Here is an 18,930-nt window from a genome sequence, read left to right as displayed (position 1 = left end):
TTCAAAGAACTAGTATTTTTTTCTTTGAAAAAAAAATAGTAGCAGTTATGTTTCACTTATGATCACAAATGTAGTTACTCTGCTGGGAAATTGATAAATTTTGATCACAGGTTTATTATAATAACTAAACATCAAGAAAGTAAAAAAACCTAATTTTACTTAATAATATTTGGCTTTAAGTATGTGCTTATAGCATTCTCAGTATTTTTAAAGGGTTAGATGTTAAAGATGGAGAGGTGAATTTGCGAGTTATGGGTTAAACTCAAAGAACCATGGGGTAATAAATATGTTTTCTTTTATTGAAAAGTGAGATCCTCCTCAAGAACATTTATTTTAATATCATTGTGATGAGTAAATTGAATATAAAGAATTCTTTTGGATAACTATAAATCACATTAATTGATACAATTTGAGTAGATCCCTTGCTATAGTTTTTATGTGTAAAGCCAAAACCCATCAAAAGGACAACTTAGTGGAGATATTTCATATAAATATAGCAAATGGTTGCTGACTCGAAGATCTCTAGTGTTGGAACCTCTTTATTTCTCCCTTATGTAAGGACTGAGAATAGTACGGATAGGAGCTACTTAAGGAGAGGGATTGAATCATATCACATCCTTTGGAGGAAACTAAATCTGAATACGTGGGTACCCTAGGCCCCACTATTCTGCCATGTAGTTGCAGTGCCAATATAAGAGTTGATTTATTGTAAGCACTATAAATAGGCATTTAAGATAGGCCCTTATATTGTTTACTAATCCAAATTAGATACTTCTCAAAATTTCTTTGAAACTTTGTAATAGCGATTTAATTGTTTTCCACAAAGCTAGAACATGTTCAAAAAACCCTTGGAAGTTGAAATGAAACATTGTGATGGTTTTATTTCTAAGACAACCCCATTAAAAAATAAAGTCGTCGTGAAGAAGAGGAGTGCATGGAACATAATGCAGAAATGAAGAAGGGTAGTAGTAGAGATGAAAGCTCAAGAAAGCAATCTTCTTAATGATCAAAGGAGAAGAAGATATTGATTATATCCAAAACTAAGTGAATATTGTTGTCATGTTGTGGCCATCTACAAATTTCCTACTGGTGCGGAATAATACACTAAATCTATGTATAGATCACCCTTTCGTACTCAATTTTCCATTTAATAAAATCCCCAATCAACCTTGCTTTCTTCCCATTCGAATTTCCACAGTAATCCTTGTTGCCCATTACTTGTTTAGTTTTCATGTGATTGTATTGAGGTGGTTAATTTCTTTTGTAATGGTATGTTTTTGTGTGTGTTACTTGCTAGAAGGCCATGTGCACTACTATTTACATGAATATTTCCTTAAATTGATTAATTCTTTTTTGCAAGTCAAAAGCATCAATATATCCTCAAGCCCATGCACTTGGGAATTCACCTACAACCATCAACCATTAGTGCATCAATATAAACATATACTTTGCAAGTCTTTTGTGCCTTCTTATGAGATAGAGCACACATTAATACGCCTAAAACATATCCAAATGCCATAGTGTTGTAGTATGTGATTATGGTGTGGTTCTAACATGTAGCCACCCATCTTTGCAAACATATAAAAGTATATTTTTTGTATATGGATTTCTAAATTGGATGTGTTGTGTATACAAAGTGGGATTGGCATTTAAAGAGATAGATTTCTCCTTTTAGCTAGAATAATAGAATTGTAAAATGCATTTGACATTGTTGTTGGGAATTAGCCTTAGCACCACAAACAAGTAAACCAAGCCTTAGAACTAGATACAAAATGGAGCCCATTCATGCTCATTGACATATACTAGTATAGAAATAAAAATCTCATATTACACTCAATTTAAACTTTCAATTGAGGATGAATTCATATTACATAGACATTAAATTTTAATCTTCCACGAAGATCTACATTGATGAAATGTATAGGTCACAATCCTACCATTTACAGATCATTTACCTTTGTATAGAAGGTGTTGTTATGCCACATAGATCCCTTATTTAATTTAACTTGCAATTAATTTAAATTACTACATAATTACCATCAATCACCCACAAAATTATTATCTTCCCAAGGAGAGATTTGACCATAATATGGAATCTTACCATGATATTGGATTTCTCTCTACTAATTTCAAGTCCAGAGGAGTTTTTAATAATAAGTTTGTAACATAAAGCTTGATGGGCATGTATTTTTTCAAACATTTATTCAAAAAACATTTCATTAAACACTTGGCATATATAACTGCTTACCTTGGATTTGAGGCCAAAATATTGCCACCTCATTGGAGATTGTTGCCAAAATTCCATGGCATCCATTTCATTTAATCAAGATTGTCTCACATAGCCTACTTGCACCAAGATTCAACCAAATCATCCCATACTTCAAAAGAATATCTTCAGTTGTTTTTTTTGGCTACATGTCCATGCACTTCTTCTAGATGGTTACTGGAGGCTTCACAATTCTTTATGAAATGACACTTACTTGTGATGGGTATCCTCCTTCTATTGCCTTGCTTCTCATTTCCATGCTACCAAATCTTTGATAACCTAGTGGGTGAAAGGATTTGAGGGCCTTTTCAATGTATGGCTTAAGTACCTCAATGTGGCACCCATTTTCTTGATTAAACCTCACCTTTGATTGTAAAAACAACCATGGATATATTATTTTAATAGAATTATTAGAGTAAATCCAATGTCATCATTAGTAGATGATGAAAATTCTCCCTCAATCTACTTAGTTTTGGTAAATAATTATATTCATACTTAATAAAATTCATTGCTACTCTTCAAACCAAAAACAATGTATACATTTATTCTAAAGCATAAACATTTTGAATTTTCAACTTCTTCAATACTTAAACTATTTCCACTTAGTATTACTAATATTTTTAGAAATCCAATTAAAATACCTAAAGCAATTGAGTTACTCATCCCAAATATAGACACTAGTAGAAAATGAGAAATTAGTGACTAGGTGACTAAAAACATTAGTCATTGTAGCTTTTCCACATGAAATACTACCAAAAATGAGCAATCTTAAGTGACACAGCTAAAAATGGCTAACATAAATGACTAATATAGTCAAAGGTTACAATATATGACTAGCTAATAAGTAATACAAGTAAAAACCACTAACATGAATGACTAAGTTAGTGTGGGAACACAAATATGACTATCTAAGAAGTACTACAATAATATAAGTCAGTTGTTTATGTTAGTCATTTTAATTTTGTCACTTCAACAATCTAAACTTACAAGTGAATGTACCTCATTTGCACACTAATTTTTTTCCCACTGACATAAATATAATTTAAAAATGTCAATTTCTCTCCATCTTGACATATCTCTTCATGATCTAATCGTAATCCTATTCATATTCCTCTTTAAATTTATGAGTATTTTGTTGACACTTAACACCTTTACAATTAACTCTCCTAGTTTCATATACACAATTAGAACTCCATTACTTTAAGCTCATTCATTGTATATCTATGTCTGTGTTCTAATTAGAGACATAAGTAATAGGGAATGTCCAAATTTAGACCACTTTGTCCCCTCTTGTTCACCTAACTCCTAGCTCTACATACTACACCACAATAATATTATGCCACTTAAAATTATTGTTGTCAAATTTACATTATGTACACATTAGACTTTATAATATACGTATCTTATGTTTTTATATATACTACACTATAGGATTGTTGTCTCCCTTCAATCATATCACAAGATATATATATATATATATATATATATATATATATATATATGGCATATATTTATTTAAACATTTGAACTATACATATGCCCACATGGGCTTGAGGTCGTTTGTTTGTTTTGATACCCATGTCATTGTTACCACTTGGCAACTTATCAATGGGCCAATTCACCTTGTTTTCTTGTCATCCATGTTCTACGGTGGTGTTGAACCGAGGTGATTCGACTGATGTGATTAAAGGAGGGTTATATGACTATGGTATGGTCATTTTGCCTCTGTTTATTCGTATTTTTTATGTTTCTTTCACCACCGCCGTGATTTTTCTCTATAGAGGTCCAAATGATGTTTCAAAACCTCGCATTTGACTCATGACAAGTGTTTTTTGTCACTTTTAGCCATTTGGGGTTTAGATTTTTCCTTTCTACTTCAACATTTTTCTCCCCACAAGGTCAAATGCATGGCATTAAAATGCAATGTCATGTCCATTCTTTTCATTTTGATAGGGTTTATATTTGATGTTTTCTTCTATCACAATTAATTTGTCTAACTTGTCCCAATGTTCTTCATGTGTAGGCTTTGTGAGGGTTCATGTCTTTGGCCCCAGTAAATACCATTTCCGAGGATTCTATTCATTCTCATAGAGAAATATTGTCTAATACTTTGATGGAATATGAGTTTTTTGCATAGGCATGCACCTTGAAGTATTACTCTCCTAGTTTTGTGCTTAATTTCGTGAACCTCACTATTTAAGTTGTCCTGGTTTCACTAATTTTTCTTTCCAGAGTTACGGTTAAGTTTCTTACATATGGATATACAATAATACCATAAATTATCTCTATCAAACTCATAATTGAAAATAAGAAACACAAAAAAATATTTATATCTATCATAATATTTATACTTTATATTTTCAAAAATAGAGTCACATTTATTAAAATATAGTATGATATACTAATATAAGATTCAAGAAATAAATAAATAAAAAAGATCATTAATTTTAATATATTCTTCAAAATATAAATTAATCGACGGGGTCTAGAGTATGCCCTAAAATAACTTGCTTTTGCTTAGCTAAGAGCTCGTCTTCCTCAAAAGTAAGGAAAGTGGCTAACCACCCAAGATACAGAGGCATCTAGTAGAAGTGAAGGCCTGCCCATTTATAGACCACCAATGGTTCATTTCAGGTTGCCTGGTTTTCCTTGAATAATGGTGATGAGACAACTTGCATTTGTGGATAATCGCTAAAGATAGTTGTCATCACTGTTTAAAGTTTAACAACTAAATTATGATAAGTTTTTCTACTATTAAAAGAATATAAATTAATCAATTTACACATGGTTTAGTTTTTATTAAAATTAAATTTCTCAAAAAGAAATTGAATATGGAAATCAAATTGAAAGAGTACATGTTTCAAAATAAAAAATAAATAAAAATTTACAATAAAATTATTTTTAATCCTTTTTTTTAAATACACGATTTTAATGACGAGATAAATTCATCCCGGGAAGATGTAATCCCTACAAAACAATCCATGTTAACTTTGGACTCCCACTTGGATAACACTTCCTTCTAAGTTTAGTTCTTCTCTTTTTCCCCAAAACCCCATTGATTTGTTTTTTAGGGTTTACAATGGCTTCAATCTGTGATTCAGTCTGTCTTCCGAAATAAGTGGTATTCATTAATCTAATTAAGCATTATGGCACTGCCTAGAAGAGGCGTGGAACTCGTTTCACCTGTAGGCAAGAAACACCAACAACATCAACAGGGCAAGGTAGTGCAGGGCAGGGCAGGATGGTGTGGGGCAGGGTAGACATGGTTTGTGGTTTTAAGAATGGTTGTCTTCTGGTACTTCACCATGTAGATGATCTCCTTGATGAAGCCTGTTGATCTAGTGCTTCATATGCCAAATCTATTTTCTAAGGGTGAATACATTGTAAGTACATCGTAAAGCTTGACCATGCTCAGGGTTTGATTCTATGTTCTTGCCCTATTTTTATGCCCTTTATACTTTTAATCATAGGAGTTTTGAACCTTGGTGAAATTCATCAAGTTTTAGATGCTTTACCAATATTGTAAGGAACTTAAAAGGTAAAATGATTACTGGGTTTCCTTTAGGTTCAGAGTTAATATGATTTTTTTCATTGGTACATTTTGCTTTTTTATTGATGAGTGATACACAGGAAAGCTTTCACATGGTCAAAGAGATTTTTGAACTTGCACTTCTATTAGATCATCCATTTTTTTTGGGAGTGTGGAAGAAATTTTGGGTATCTGGATAAGTCTTTCAATACATGCTCTGGATGGAAATGATACTTTGTGTTTTCCTCACGTCCTATGCAACTGTCACAATGCGCAGCTAATTTATTGGTAGCTATGAACACCAAAATCTACTTTATCATGGAGGGAGAGAGTTTGAACCATGTATCTCCCTCAGATTAATAAGGCCTCATCAATACACCAGGGTTATCCTTGAATTCAAGGTTCATACAAAGAAGTTTTCCAATAAATCCTTTTGCAAGGAAATGCCATTTTTAGTATTTTTTTCTCTCTTTTTTTATTTGAACTCTTTTGCTTTTCAAATCCAATGGCCAATAATCAACTGCCAAATTCAGTGGAAAGTTGTCCATATGGAAAAGGGGGTCTTCTATCGCAATTCAACCTCCTGGTTCTAGGCCTCAAATCAACACAAAACTGAGCCTTTTGCATCATTTATGTTAGCTCCCTATAACACTAGTAATTCCCCCATTACTATTGTCATTTTATCCCTTATTGTTATTGTTGTACCCTTATTGTCCCCATATTATTATTATTGTGCCCCATAGAAGCTCACTATTGTTATTTTTGTGCTCTTATATTATTATGGTTATGTCGGCTTGATTATATTGTGACCCCTTAGAATTCTATATATAGAAAGGAGGTTTTGTCATTTCTATCATCCAAGAATTGTTCATTGGTGTAATGTAACGGATGTTTCCCCCTCAAAGAGGCTGATTTTTAATTCGTTGATCTATATTTTCTTCTATTTTGAGAGCTGGTTGTATAACATTTGGTATTAAAGCTTTGGATTCTATGGTTTCGCTGCTCCAAACAGGTCATTGTAGAATTTTTGTTCTAACTTGTTTTATACAATGTTTTAGATGCTGAAATTAAAACCCATTTGAGTAGAAATATAGATGATACTCAGGCCCAAATTTTAGATATTGTCTCGCTATATTTTAGGAGATATGATTAAAATATGTTAGGGTTTTTGTAGGATCCTGAATTATATCTCAAACAATTGATCTAGGGAAAATAGCCATATATTTCTCTTTGTGTATCAGATTTAAATTTAGTAAAAAGGTATAGAAAGAGGACGGACTATAGTGTTTTTTGAATTGGTTTCAGGTCCGAAGGCTGAAACCATGACATGTGGCACTTCGTAAAAGTTCATTCTACTGAACAAGCCCATAATCAGGTCATCGTGGGAGATTTGGCATAACTATTTCTTGGAGAATCCAATCTTGATCTGACTTATGGGGTTGGAACAAGGATGCAAAGGGCTACCTTAGTACTAAATTTTAGACCTGGAAGATCCGTAATTACAGAGATACAACAAGTTCAATATCGAGCTCCTACAAAGCCAAAAAAGGTGAGTAGTCTTTTTAAAATTTTGCATAAGTTTAGTTTGAAATATTAGTTTGAAGGAATTCAAAGGACATAGTGAAGTATCATTATCATTAATTGATGCCCAAAAGAAAGAAAATGGAAACACCTAGTAAGAAACATGAAAGATCTAGCATGAATCATGAAGAAGAGGAAGAAATGCAACATGATATATCAAAATTATGAGACCAAGTGCAACAAATTTCACTCTCACAAAAAGGAACAGAAGCTAAGATAGATGGTTTAAAGAAAGGTGTGGAAGCTAAGATGGATGGCATGGAAGCTAATATGGATGGTATGGAAGCTAATATAGAAGAAAAACTTAAAGGAAACATGGAATATTTGAAGATAGATTTGCTACAAGAAATGCTTATTGATGGCGAAAGGGTAGTAAAGGAAACTCATGATGAGAAAAAAAGAAATGCTAATCATGATTTAATAGACTCTAACGCTGGATTGAAGACCCACCATGTTCCAAAGATCAACATAAGGAATTTTGATGGCAAGGATCCCGTAACATGGATACTACACGTGGAGAAATATTTCGATAAACATCAGGTTGAGATAAACAAGCCGCTAATCACATCAGCTGGCTTGCTCCCACTTCTACTGCAACCAACCTAAGCACACTTCAACTCATTAAGGCACACCGTATGCACCCCAGTCACACTGAAGTTGGATTTACACCACACAGTTCTAGAGGACAACCACACGGATCCCACAAATTCACACCTGAGCACCACGAGATGGGCGAGGTTCCGAGAAAACCACCCTACATAAATGGGAGGCTCAAACTCCTTAACCCACACACTGCTCACCACTCTTTGACATGAATAAGACAAAAAAGTTGCGGTGCATACCAGATGGCCTTCACCTCTTCCATTGTAGACACCCCAAGCGCAATTGAATCCACTAAGAACCCATTAATTTCCACCCGAGCACCATGAGATGGGCAAATTTCTGGACTAACCACCGTACAGAGACAAAGAGACTCACACTCCTTATCCCACACATAGGGAAGAAGGTCCGGTGAGACAAATTTATTTTTCTTCAACCAATGATGGGCCAGAGGTTGGTTGTGGCTCAACTCTATGCCTATTCGTGTCCCCGGTCCCAAGGGAAAAGCAAGCCATGAACCCCAGACCACACCACAGGTCCTTGACACCCAAAAATTCCTCTCATCCAAGGTTAAAACCCTGGGGAACCACCATGGATACAAACCCAAGCTTACAAAAACTCATCTCCTAAGCTTCCACAATAAACTTCCTTCATGACTAGCATGCAATTATAAACATGGTAGGAGCCTCCCACGTGCCTGTGTATTTAATGCACTAATTTTGCATGAGTGTGAAGTTATGAAGCACATGGAGCCGAAGCAGGTCCCGTGGGTCGCTTTGGTGCCACTTGTACCAATGTGTAATCACCTCCGTTAGGGGAAGGAGAGTCTTTTTCTATGAGATCCTAAAGCAGTTGAGCATTTGCAGGACCTAAATTAGCCGCACGAAGCACTTCATGGAAGCGGAGGTGAAATCATGATACTGATGTGATGCTCTCCTATTAGCCAACCAGTCTGCCACTTTTTTACAAGCCCGAAGAACATGACCAGTAGTGACATAATCAAATATTTCCAAGATATGTCTTATGCATTCGAGTTGAGCCTCTAGTCACCCACTTTTGGAAATTTTGGTGGTAGGAAAACCATTAATGAGCTTCTGGGTCATCTTTTTGACCAATGACAAGGGGCTTGCACCTAGGTTCAAAGTGTACTTCGCACCAAGAAAACCCTCAACCATTCGCCCTTTTGGCAACGACCTACAAGCAGATCGTAGTCTCACCCTAAGTGATTATGGGAGGTTGCAGAACCAGGTTTATGCAGCCAAACAGATATGAGCGTTGTGGAACCTATGTGTTTACCTATGTTTTATACTTATCTACAACTTCATATACATAAAAGACTCCGTGCTAATGCTTTACTTCACAGATTAGTACTTATTGCATAAACATATCAAAGAATAGTATAACAAGTATTATTTCACATTATTTAATAAAAAGCATGCATAACAGTATGTATAAACACAGATAATGAACACAGATACACAGGATTTCATCAATTCTTCTTATTATTTACTAAGATAGATCTTCAATACATACAACTTCTTTGACTTGCAAACCCAGCTGCAGGTGGTCTACAGACTCAACTACAGACTCTTTCAGGCCTCTGCACACTCAGATGTAGAGTCTTCCCTTAAGGCCCAAAATATAGACTAAAGACATAAGATATCAATGATTCATCTATCACTTCTCTTATTACTTGAAAAAATATTCCATCTCCTTGTATAAACTTCATTACTACAAGACCATGGTCCACATACCATGGATCCAATAAAACAATGAACTAATACCCTATGCCCATTACAAAATAAAGGGCTTTGACCCACCCCAAAGCCCCTAAACATCATGCGGTAAATATAACTTTGTGGACTTTGCGTGCTCCACCCCTCAAAATGCGGAGTCTTTGACCAAAATTGGATCAATTTAGGCTACGCCAACCAACCTACCAGGGTAAACATGATACAAAGAGTTATTATGACATGACCTAACCTCCAAGATTCAGTTATGGAAGTGGGCTGACAACTGAAAAGTCACTGACATCCCTCAAGGATTACAAGACATTCAGGTGCCAAAACCACCCCAGGTGACCAAACCCTGAGCTGGATAGATTTTTCAATGACCTGGGCCAATAACTACATGCACAAGCATGTAAGGGTGCAATTATGACCCTCCAACCCCATGCACAAGCTTGTAAGAGTGTGTTTATAACCCAAAATCCTCATTTCAGAGGGTGTGATCTCGAGATCTGAGCCAAAATTCCATGCCAAGCACCATACCACTGCCCATAACTTTCTTAAACTTTCCAGAATGATAAATGATAATGACAATGTTATTTATACAAAATTTGAACAAGAACTTGACCTTACTAGGCCTAACCATGACAGTCATTTCATCAGACATATGGTGAACATTCAAATTATGGGTAATGAATGCATATATGATCATAGGAGTTTAAAACTTATCTTTGAATCACCAAGAAGGTCTAATTCCCTCTCATAATAGATGCAATATAACTTGTTAGCCCATGCATTCACTAACCATCAAATGTTTATCAAATCGTGAACAAGTCTTAACTAGAGCATATTACAAATCTATGCTTATAACTAGCATATAAGCAGATTATAAACCATGAAAAAATAACCATCAAATCACCATAATAACAAGTACAAGTGCTCATAGATTACAATAGGAAAATAGTTCTTATTAATTGATGCAAAAGCCAACCAAATTAGGGACTTCCACATACCACTCGACCATAGATTGGGATGAACCAAATATTTTTTCATCCAGTCACCTCCATGCCATATTCTAAGCATGAATGCGGGATCTCAAGACATAAACAACCAGGGATTCCAGGTGATTAAACCACCTCCACCCTTAGGCTATTGTGATCTTGTCAAAATCGATCAAGAGATCACAAGCCCAAAACAAACTTGGATGCCTCAGGCTTTTTTCACTATTACCTTGAGGAATTTTCCTATCTCCACCCACCTGTCGAGGGCTTTCTAGAGACTAAACCACCTCCACTCCCAACCTTTGGGAATTTTCCCAAGACCACCTCACCTGGTTCCAAATCCTTCAAACAATCCAAAGCTCAACCAGAAAAGAATCTTGTCACACCATGGTTATCTAGGAAATGGCAAGGCAACGTGGAAACCATTATCAAACTAGGCAAAACCCATGTCAATGACAACAAATAAACCAAATACACAAATTCATGTACCATTCATTCACAAATAAACTATGAAATCACACATGCAACCTCCTATTGAAGCTGCCTGCTCCAACCTTCCTTGCTTGTCCTTTGCTTTCCTCGTATTTCCTTGCTTGCTTTCTCCTCTGGGTGCTCTTCTCTCTCTGAAAATGAATTCCAAAACCAAAGCTGACAAAAAGATGTGAACTGATCCTCAAAATCCTTTTTATTATTAAGGCCTCTATTTTTTTCAGTTTACTCTATTTTCTTTCAATTTCCCTTTCATGCAAATATGTGACCCTTCATCTCCCTTTTTTCCTATTTTCATTTATTTTCATAAATAAATGTCAATTAGTTCCTCTTTGCTTTTTCTAATGCCTTTGTCAATTACCTTAGCCACAATAAACTGAAAGTGACACCCACTAGGATGTTTTTCCCAACATTCAACTTGGAATACGTGTCCCATGCCCTTGGTCTTATTCTTTTTCCTTTATTAACTTTTATTACAAGAACTTTTAACCCGAGGTTGTTACACATACTCACATACAAAGGAACATCCTATAAGAAATCATAATGTAAACAAGATAGCTAGAGCATAAAATTAATTGCATTGATTGTAAACTAACCATTCTAGCCAAGATATTAGCCAACATCACATTCTCCTTGTAAGAGGAAGGTGATCAATAGATGCACAATGATCCTCCACACTAGTTGTCATGTTACACTAGATTTTTGATCATGTATTAAGTGATATATTTAGTTCAGCAATGTCACAATATGTAAAAAGATGACACAAAGAACCTGCTTATAAAAGTTTTTTGTAAAGAATGTTTTGATCCAAAGAAATATTAGTAACCTCAAAACTTTGAACTAATACTACTAATCTAAATTATTTTCATGAAAATTAATAATACTCTATATTTCTCAATATAATTTCCTTTTACATAATAGTACTCTATATTTCTCAATGTAATTTCCTTTTACATAATACAAAGTAGCTAAAGTTATAAAAATAAATAATGAGATAAAAACAAATTACTAAATAAAATATTTTTTTGATATAATTAGGTTTAAAATAAAAATTAAAAAAAATCACTTTTATAATTTTATCTACATCTTCTTATTTATTATATATTCATTATAATTAAATAAATAATTTCTAATAATCACTAATATATTACTCAAAACAAAATAATGTAATTTTAATATTTAAATAAATATATATATATATATATATATTTTAAAGCCTCATCCTCTCCGACTAGAGGGAAATGATAAAAGCTATGAATTATTTTGATAAAAGCTGTAGTGAAACCTACCAAGATATCCACTTTCACTTTTCTCTCCTCACAAACATAAAATAAAAATCTAAAAGCTAATCACTTCCTCATTGTCCCATCAAATAACAACCCACTCAAAACTTAAAAGCAATCCATTTTCTCAGGTAAAACAAAATCATGAACCATATTGCACCAGTACACTAACAACACCCTGACTGGTCAATAATGCACAAATCCCATGTGCCATCAAAGAAGCATCCATTCTCATCGTTTAACATATAATCGAATAAACAGTGGTACTCAATTGCTTATTAACTCATTAATTAACAAAAAAGGCACTTGGAAGCTTTAAGAACATTAATTTTTGTTGGGTTACAATTTATTCGTAAAGTTGAATACTCCATGATCTATCACGCCTTAAAGTCTAATTTCAACGTAAATTTTTTTTTTATTCATAATGGCATAAATAATTAAAATTCATATAGTTGTCTCAGGCAGTTTGATGGGCAATAGCTTTGAAAATGAAATATTATATTTGAAAAGACGTAAGTTAGATTATTGGTGGATTTTTTTAATTATATTAAAATATAATATTAATTAAAATTAATGATGTTGTTTACTGAGACTGGAATTTTATTTAGATGACAAATTCTTATTTGATTCTAGACATTTTGTTTTTCAACAAAATTATCTTATGAGCTTTTGAATCATTTTTTTTGATAGTGGAAATGGATTAACACTATCAAAAACTCTTGTGGTTCTCAGAATTTTGAAACTTGATAGTTGTAACCCAGATTTTCTGCTGATTTTTTCAAAATTATGCCTAAATATCCATTATTGTGAAAGAGTGAATCCATGAAGGTGAACTATTGAAAATATATGTGGAAAATATATATGAGTTTTTTAACCCAGCTTTTCTATCTTCAAAGTGATTACATCATGAGAGGATAACAATTCACATTTTCATTGTTTTCAAACTGGTTAGTTAATATGTTCATTGAATTTATTTTAAATAGAAAAATAAATTATTATTATTTTTTCCACTTAAATTTAATATTTTTTTTGTAAAATGGTGCAAAGGATTTTCATTAATAAAAATGAGGATACATTGAGATCATATTTCTCAACCTCACTAAACCAAGAGAAAACAAAGTAACAAAAAAAAGAGTATCACCCAGGGTGGGGCAAGTTTCAGATCTGGGTTTCTTTCCCCCTTTTTTTTTTTTTTGGCTACTTTCACCCATCCATTGAATGGAGGAGTAACCAAGGATAGCTAAAGATTGTCCTGACAAGTTGTTGATGCTTCCTTATAGGAGTGAGGTTGCTTCTAATAAAACAGTGTTATTGTTTATTTGTGGTTCTCTTTGCTCCTCACAAGAAGAAGAAAAGTCCTCTTCCTCTAAAGGGGTTGGGCTGCATGATTTCCAAGCCTAAGATTTAGTTTTCCATCTTATTGGCTTTTGAGTACAAAAATTATGTAAATGTCTTGTTTGACAACCAAAACCAAAAGCAGTGTTCTCATAGTCCATACTTGTTTGATAGCAGAGTCTACAACCAAAAGCACTGTTCAACCAAAAGCAATGTTCTCATAGTCCAGGAGCTGATCTAGTGGAAATCACCTACTTTCAAGTTGATTTTGTCAGGAAAGCCTTTGCAAATGTTGAATTCTACACAAAACCTCCCATAAGTATATACTCTAAATTTAATAAACTTATATGAATACATTATTACATAATTCTGAATTCTTGAAAAATATTTTTCTCACAACAAAACAAGATGAAACATTTAATTATGTATAAAAAATAAAATTTAGATTTATATAAATGTATATTTCAATATCTTAAATATAGAATAAATAGGAGAAAAGTCAAACTATTAACTTAATATTAATTAAGTATTCAAAATATTTTAAAATTTAATAAATATAAAAATGGCTTTAGATATCTAAAATATTTTGGTATGAGTTGAATTTAAAATTAGGGTAGTCTAATTAATAAATAAAATGACATTTTTTCCATATAATTTTGGCTCGTAGAGTTTTTAAAAATTATAAATTGTTTAATATGTAAAGTTAAAATATTTCATAGTGTTTTGGAATTTAATTTATTTATATATTCAAAAACATATTTTAAATAATAAAAAATCACAATTTTATATCAAATTCTAATATTAAAATTCTACTTTTTTTTCTATTTTATTTATTATATTTTGAGTTATAAACAATGTGTTTATTTAATTTAAAAAATTTAAATATTGCATATATATTTTTTTTTTCAAAAGGTGGAAAAACCTATAAACTAAGTTGTCAAACCAACACTGAGGACAACCATCTCTGGCTGCTATTAGTGAATGTCAGTTTGACGCATCTCTATTATCAAAGAAAACCACGCCACCCAGGGGCCGTTAATCTCTTTCCTTACCTCCGAGAAAGACTACTCTTAGCCAACCAGAAGCAATTTTAGGACATACTCCAAGCCCAATAATATTTTAGAGTAAACAATGTGCTTATTTAATTAAAAAATAAAAATAAATATGACATAATATTTTAGATTAATTTGATTATGCATTTAAATACACATTTTAAATTTAAAAAACAGTGTATTTAAATTTATATAATTAAATTTTAATGTTAAAAGTCCAATTTATCTATTTATTCAATATGCTTATTTAATTTAAAAAATTTAAATATTCCATAATATTCTAGAACAATTTTATTATACATTTAAATACACATTTTAAATTAAAAATCAATCTATTTAAATTTGTATTGTCAAATTCTAATGTTAAAAGTTCATTTTGTCCATTTATTCATTATAGCGTGCCCTATAAGCAACGTGCATCTTGTTGTGTAGGTTTAAAAAATGTAGGCCGAGCGGTTTCATCGGGGTTTGTTCCGGTCACAGGGCTGAAAGTCGAACGCCGGGGGCATAATCTTCCCGCTCGGGTCAGTTTTTGTTAAACACTGCTTTTTTTTAAGAGTGGTTTCGAACTCAAGTTTAAGATGATTGGAAATCAGAACGCTTGTTTGAATTATTTTTATGGTGGAAATAGATTTGAGAGTAGCTTTCAATACAGATTTATAATGGTTGAAAACCAGAATGCTAGAGTCTGAATCATTTTTGATAGTAAAAATAAATTTATCACCATCACAAATCCATGGAACTCAAAATCCTGAACTTTACCGGCTATAACCTAAATTTAAAAAAATTTGCATTTTTTATTACCCTTATTTCAATTATTTTAAAAACTAATCTGTGAATTATTTTGAAAAAGTAATGTAAACGTTATACAACCAATAAATAGATTAAATATATGTTTTTACCTTTTATCAATGTCACAATCACTGTGGTGTACCACATCTAAAAGCAAGTTTTGAGACTTACACTCTGAACCCGTGGGTATTGACTGGAATCTTTCTGATCAACAACTTTATCATGCCACGAATAATTGCTATAGTGGATAGATTTCTAACGTTTAAAGAGCACATTTTTTCCCACTTTCGGTGATCGATTCTCACTTTATTTAATACATTTAAGGCGAAATCACGTGTAAATATTAAAAAAAATGTATATGGTGCTTTGTTATATATGAAATTTCGAGTTTATGATGTTCTTGCTCTATGTTATATATAAAAGGGTTGAAAAGGTATGAAATTGTGAATTACATTGCAGAGCAATCAGCCGATCGAATTGTTACCACAAAAATGGACACGACTCTCCATGCCATTTCCCAGATCTTACCTCTATGGTCATCTATGGAGTTATGCAAGTCATCTTGTGTCAAATACCAAACTTTCATAAACTCTGGGGCCTTTCAATAGTTGCAGCGATAATGTCATTTACATATGCAACATTAGGAATCGGTCTGGGCCTTGCCAAAGTAATTGGTATTGTTTACCTTACTCTACTCCATTATATACAATCATTAGCCCTCTTGGTTTCTTACAGCAGCTATGAAATTATTCTCCTGCATAATCCTGGTTTTATTGACCTTGCATATTACATTTGTTTTATGTCATCCCTAACATGTTGACAAATGTTCCAAAACCTGTAGAAAATGGAAAAATCCAGGGAACACTGGGTGGAATCTCTACAACCATCTCTCTTACTCGAGCCCAGAAAGTTTGGAAGATCTTACCAGCTCTTGGTGACATTGCATTTGCATTTCCATTTTCTCCACTTGTTCTTGAAATCCAGGTTTGCCTCAAAGTTAACTTTTATTTGAAATTTTTTGTAAAATCAAACTTCTGTGATTCATAAATAATGGTTGAAAACTTTTGTTTGGATTCATGATCATATTTATTTATAATGAATCCCAACAATCGGTTCGAAAAATTGACACCAAATAATTGTTATATAATTATTCCTAAAAATGTCTTCAAATGATTTATATATCCGAATCCTTTGGAAAGCAGTAAGCTTCAAGTATAACTCTGTGCCCCCCTCCAATGAATCACTGTGCAGGATACTTTGAAGTCTCCACCTGCAGAAAACAGAACTATGAAAAAAGCAACATTGATTTCTATAGGGATAACAGCATCATTCTATATGCTATGTGGTTTTCTGGGCTATGCAGCATTTGGGGAAAATGCACCTGGTAACCTATTAACAGGGTTTGGATTCTACGAGCCATACTGGCTTATTGACTTTGCTAATGCATGCATTGTGGTTCACCTGGTGGGAGCATACCAAGTAAGATTTTTCTCGCCATTTCTCTCAGCTCTGCTTGACTGAAACTCTATTCTTTCCTGCCACCCATATAAATCTATTGCCCTAATATCTGAAGCTCTCGCAGGTGTTGTGTCAACCGATTTTCAATTTCATTGAAGGTTGGATTTCTCAGAAATGGGCAGACAGTGTGCTAATCAGTAAGAGAATGGGCATACGCGTTCCTTTTTTGGGGTTCTACCATGTCAATCTACTGAAGCTGGGTTGGAGAACTGCATTTGTTGTGTCAACTACTGGCACTGCCATTTTATTTCCATTATTCAATGACGTGGTGGGAATTTTGGGTGCTCTGAACTTCTGGCCATTGGTGGTGTACTTTCCCGTGGAGATGTACATTGTACAGAAAAAAGTGCAACGATGGACACTCAGGTGGAACCTTCTGCAAACATTGAGCTTCGTAGCTCTTCTTGTAACTCTGGTAACCGCTGTTGGCTCCATAGAAGGCCTTGTCAAGGACAAAGAAACATAGAGAGGATTTGGGATAGGCATCTTTATATTTATTGTAGATCTTGATTTTTAAGATAAAGTTAAATTGTTTCTTAGATTCTGAAATATTTTCAAAATCTACAAGTTAAACAATTTCAGGCAGAGTCTACAAAATGTCGATATGTTACAGCACTGTGCCTGTGTTTCCGGGAAGATAATTACTCAGACAACACCATTGTTTCTGAGGTGAAAATAGCATAGTTCGGAAAGCGGATCTAAATGCAGATCAAGTTTGTAGTTGGAACAGATTTCCACAGCACAATAACTATGATCTTGCAGCGCTGGGAGCTTTTAAATAAATGGCAAATAAATAAATATTTTCCTAATAAATCAAATGAACATAAATGCCTCCTTGGAAGCTAGGTTCCAGGTCAACGAAATATTTACTTGTACTCTCTTTTTAATATATAAAAGATAGCGTTTTTTTATCCTGGAAAAAAAGCTATGTTCCACTTATAATCACAAATGTAGTTACTCTGCTGGGAAATTGATAGGATTGCAGGTTTATTAGAATAACTCACCATATATTGAAAAACTTTCGCAACATAACGTGAAAGTTCTTGTATAAAATTCAAACTCTACAGTTCATAGTAATATAAATTCCTTGTTAACTTTTTTTATAATAAATTTTTTATATATTATTATAAGATTTTTTTTATAATAATTTTTTTTTTTTATATATTATTATAAGATTATATTCTTTAAGAAAGAATTTAGTTTAATATAATAGAATATTTATTATTGGTTATTATTTTGCAGATGTAGGTTGACTCATTATTGTTATTCAAGAAAAATTATGTTATTGGGAATTATTTCCAGATAGTCAATAAAGGGGGACTTTCACTTTTAAAAAAAGCATGTTCCCTTGAATCCAAAAAAAAGAATTAAAAAAAAAAAAATATTAATCAAGCAAATTCACATTTAAAACATATTAGAAGATTCTATATTATAATAAGTAGTTTCTACTTTAATACTTATGAATATATTTAAACTTTATTATTTATTTATTAATATGGAATATGTTTAGACTTTATTATTTATTTAATAATATAATTTTGAAGTGGAGTATGTGTCTAGTAAAAATGGAATTTTTTCATTCATATAAAGTTTAAAAATTTGTGAAAACTAAGAGATTAAAGGTTCAAATCCTCCAACCCAATTTTATAGACCCAAGTAATTATGTCAAAAGAGTTATGCGATCTAGTAGTTGTGTTAAGGGTTTACTATACGAATTATTGAATTCCTGTCAAATATAAAAAAAAATTAATAATTAT

General features: G+C 32.8%; 1 protein-coding gene across 1 annotated transcript; it reads left to right on the top strand.

Annotated features, from left to right (window-relative positions):
- Positions 1 to 16,110: 16,110 nt before the first annotated feature.
- On the top strand, positions 16,111 to 18,027 carry LOC149170185 (amino acid permease 3-like). Its single transcript, XM_089427274.1, has 4 exons — positions 16,111 to 16,329; positions 16,497 to 16,639; positions 16,907 to 17,134; positions 17,238 to 18,027. Exons 1-4 carry the CDS (start codon positions 16,188 to 16,190, stop codon positions 17,637 to 17,639), a joined length of 915 nt encoding a protein of 304 aa, XP_089283400.1. The 5' UTR covers positions 16,111 to 16,187; the 3' UTR covers positions 17,640 to 18,027.
- The last annotated feature ends 903 nt before the right edge of the window (positions 18,028 to 18,930 follow it).

The sequence above is a fragment of the Pinus tabuliformis genome, chromosome 4_2 (assembly GCF_031772625.1).
Source record: "Pinus tabuliformis cultivar Carrire ecotype Pingquan chromosome 4_2, CPIR1, whole genome shotgun sequence".
Classification (NCBI taxonomy): Eukaryota; Viridiplantae; Streptophyta; class Pinopsida; order Pinales; family Pinaceae; genus Pinus; species Pinus tabuliformis.
The sequence above is the reverse complement of the archived record's forward strand: the minus strand, read 5'-3'. Positions and strand labels throughout refer to the sequence as shown.

Excerpts from the sequence above, each read along its gene's own strand:
- LOC149170185 (XM_089427274.1), top strand. The coding sequence starts at position 16,188 with ATGGTCATCTATGGAGTTATGCAAGTCATCTTGTGTCAAATACCAAAC. Across the intron at positions 16,330-16,496 it reads GGGCCTTGCCAAAGTAATTG|AAAATGGAAAAATCCAGGGA; the intron begins GTATTGTTTACC and ends CAAAACCTGTAG. Across the intron at positions 17,135-17,237 it reads ACCTGGTGGGAGCATACCAA|GTGTTGTGTCAACCGATTTT; the intron begins GTAAGATTTTTC and ends AAGCTCTCGCAG.